General features: G+C 35.6%; 1 protein-coding gene across 1 annotated transcript; it reads right to left on the bottom strand.

Moving 5' to 3' along the window:
* Positions 1 to 270: 270 nt before the first annotated feature.
* Positions 271 to 849, bottom strand: LOC140446376 (uncharacterized). Its single transcript, XM_072538920.1, has one exon. It carries the CDS (start codon positions 847 to 849, stop codon positions 271 to 273), a length of 579 nt encoding a protein of 192 aa, XP_072395021.1.
* Positions 850 to 2,603: the final 1,754 nt, after the last annotated feature.

The following is a 2,603-nucleotide window of genomic DNA, read 5'->3' on the forward strand; positions in this document are numbered from 1 at the left end:
TGGACATACTGAACATCTTCCCATGAGTTTTGGAATCTTGGCAGGTGGCACTGCAGGGGCATATTTTCCAAAATGTGCAATGTTTTGACGAATACTCCTTGGCATTCTTGGATTATTTTTTCTTTTAGATATGTGGTCCTGGATCAATTCAAAGCCCAACATTTTGATAAACAATCTTCTGGCAAGTTTGAAATCTTGATTGTTTTCTCTGTATATCACCAAAGCATTTATGGCGGCTGTATTCAAGAGAGAAAACACGATCGTAAGAGGTCATCTCCGTAAGTTTCTATATACGTTATATGATGCAGACAGTTCATCCACTACATCTACTCCACTTTTAGTAAAGTTGTAGAAGCTTATTACTTCTGGTAAATTTTTATCGCCAGTTGCTTCATCAATAGCTCCATCATGGTGCATGGTGGACAACAGTAGGACGTTTTTATTTTTTTTTTTCGGCACATACGATAAAAGTGTAATATCTTTCTGAAAGCCAAATAAAGATGTCATTTGTTCTCTGTTCTGGACTGTCAAAAATTGTGCTGGGATGCATCGTTTGTTCTTTCTCAGCGTGCCTACTGACGTAAGTTTATGCTCGTTCAGCAATTTTATCATTAATTCATAACTAGTGTACCAGTTGTCAAAGGTCACATTTCGGTTGGAACCAGAAATAGGTTGTATTAGCCTCTCTACTATATCTATTGGGGAATTACTAACACTGTAGGGACCTTCTGGCTGTTTTCCTGCATATACTTGTAAATTTAAAACGTAGTACGAACGGGCATCAACTAGGGCTTGCACTTTGACCCATACTTTGCAGGCTTGTTGGGCATGTACTGTTTGAAAGCACATCTTCCACGAAAAGACTCCAACTTTTTATCTATCGTCACATATTGAGAAGGAGTGTAGGCCTGCTTATAATTTTCAATAAATTTGTCCAGAATTCCACGAACTGGAGCTGATTTGTCAATCGCCCATCTGTCTTTACGATTCTCGATGTTATCGAACCGAAGATAGACTATCAGGAATTGAAAACGATTTATAGACATCATATTGCGGAATATATCGACACCAGTCCCATCTGTTTACCATAAGTCTCTCAAATTCTGACGATTAGAATGAAACATACCTGCTAAATAAAGAAGTCCGATAAATGCTTTAATTTCACATTCATTGGTTGGTTTCACCATGCATTTATTTTGATATGCAATTGATTTTTGTTGAATTTTGAGATTGCTCCAGCGCACTATGTCTTTGATCATTTGTCGGTCAAAAAACAATTGCCAAAAATCTAAAGCACGTTTAGCATTTTTTGCATAATGCTTCACACCCGGCAAATGAGTAATAATGTTCTCTGATCTTGTTCGAACCCATTTATTATTTAAAGCAAGTTTGTTCCATTCTGTTCCGTCTTTGCCGAGATACATTTCTTCGTTTCTTGGAGGTGTGTCAGTGCTTTTATTTTCCGTCTCATTCTAAAGTTCTGTTTTTGATGTCTCCATGTCTGAATCTCCGTCAGAAACTACATCTTCTATTGCGATATCCTGCTCCGAGTCGGTGTTGTGGTCGCTTTCAGAGATATGGTCAATATCGTCATCGTTTCCCGATTCGATGGCATTGTCATCAATTTCAGCCCATAGAGCTTCAAGCTTTTTCTGTTCCGCTTCGTATGACATGATATTTTAGCTAAAAAATTAAATATGCAGATTCAAATAAGTCAAAAATAAAACTTACTTATAATGTCAAAATTGCAAACGCGAGTACATAGGTGGGGTTTGACACACCCCAGAGCGTTTCAGGCGCGTGTAACTTCACTCACTGCCTACAATGTACTGAGGTAACGGCGGTAACCCCTGAATTCGATGGTGGGGACATTTTTGAGAAGCTATTGGAGTGGACGTGCGCATAAGTCTGCGTTTGATTTATTTTAAGAGCGAAATTTGGGAGCTGGGGTTTGTCAAACCCCACAGATGTAGTGCCGGGTTAAGACTGACAAAGCTGTAGAACTTAATTAAAAATAAAAAAGATTTATTTTAAAAAGTGTAGTGTAGCTAATAGTGTCCCCAAAGTAAGAGTATTAAAAATGTAAATATAAATGTAAAATGTACCTGTGTCGAGACACATATTTCGAAATAAAAATTGTGTGTTTTATTTATAGTTATGTTTTTATCATAATATATATGTAATATATATAATGTATATTTATTAAATACATCTACAGTTTATAATAATTTTATAATTTAAAGAGGTTTAACGATTTCCAATTTTATCTAACTAGATAATTAAATTCAATTTTAAATAGTCATTACAGTTTCTCAACCGATCTTAACTGTTATTATGCTTCTCAGCCGTATAATTGACAGATAAATGAAATTTGTATAATAGAACTGTCATGGACCCTTTACACGCATTACACGAAGTTCAACAAATAAGGAAAAGACCTTTAGTTTTATACAATTTTTGTGACTACTACGGTATCCTTGTTAACTTTTTACTTACGCAACACAAACAGATGACTTAATGACTGTTGCATCTGCTTGTCACGATATGGTGTACCGTTTAATTTTTTAAAATAACTAATATTTACACAGAAGAAAGGAAAGATT

Source organism: Diabrotica undecimpunctata, chromosome 7 (assembly GCF_040954645.1).
Source record: "Diabrotica undecimpunctata isolate CICGRU chromosome 7, icDiaUnde3, whole genome shotgun sequence".
Taxonomy (NCBI): Eukaryota; Metazoa; Arthropoda; class Insecta; order Coleoptera; family Chrysomelidae; genus Diabrotica; species Diabrotica undecimpunctata.

What these genes read in the sequence shown, in the direction of transcription:
- LOC140446376 (XM_072538920.1), bottom strand. Translation starts at nt 849, where the DNA reads ATGTGCTTTCAAACAGTACATGCCCAACAAGCCTGCAAAGTATGGGTC.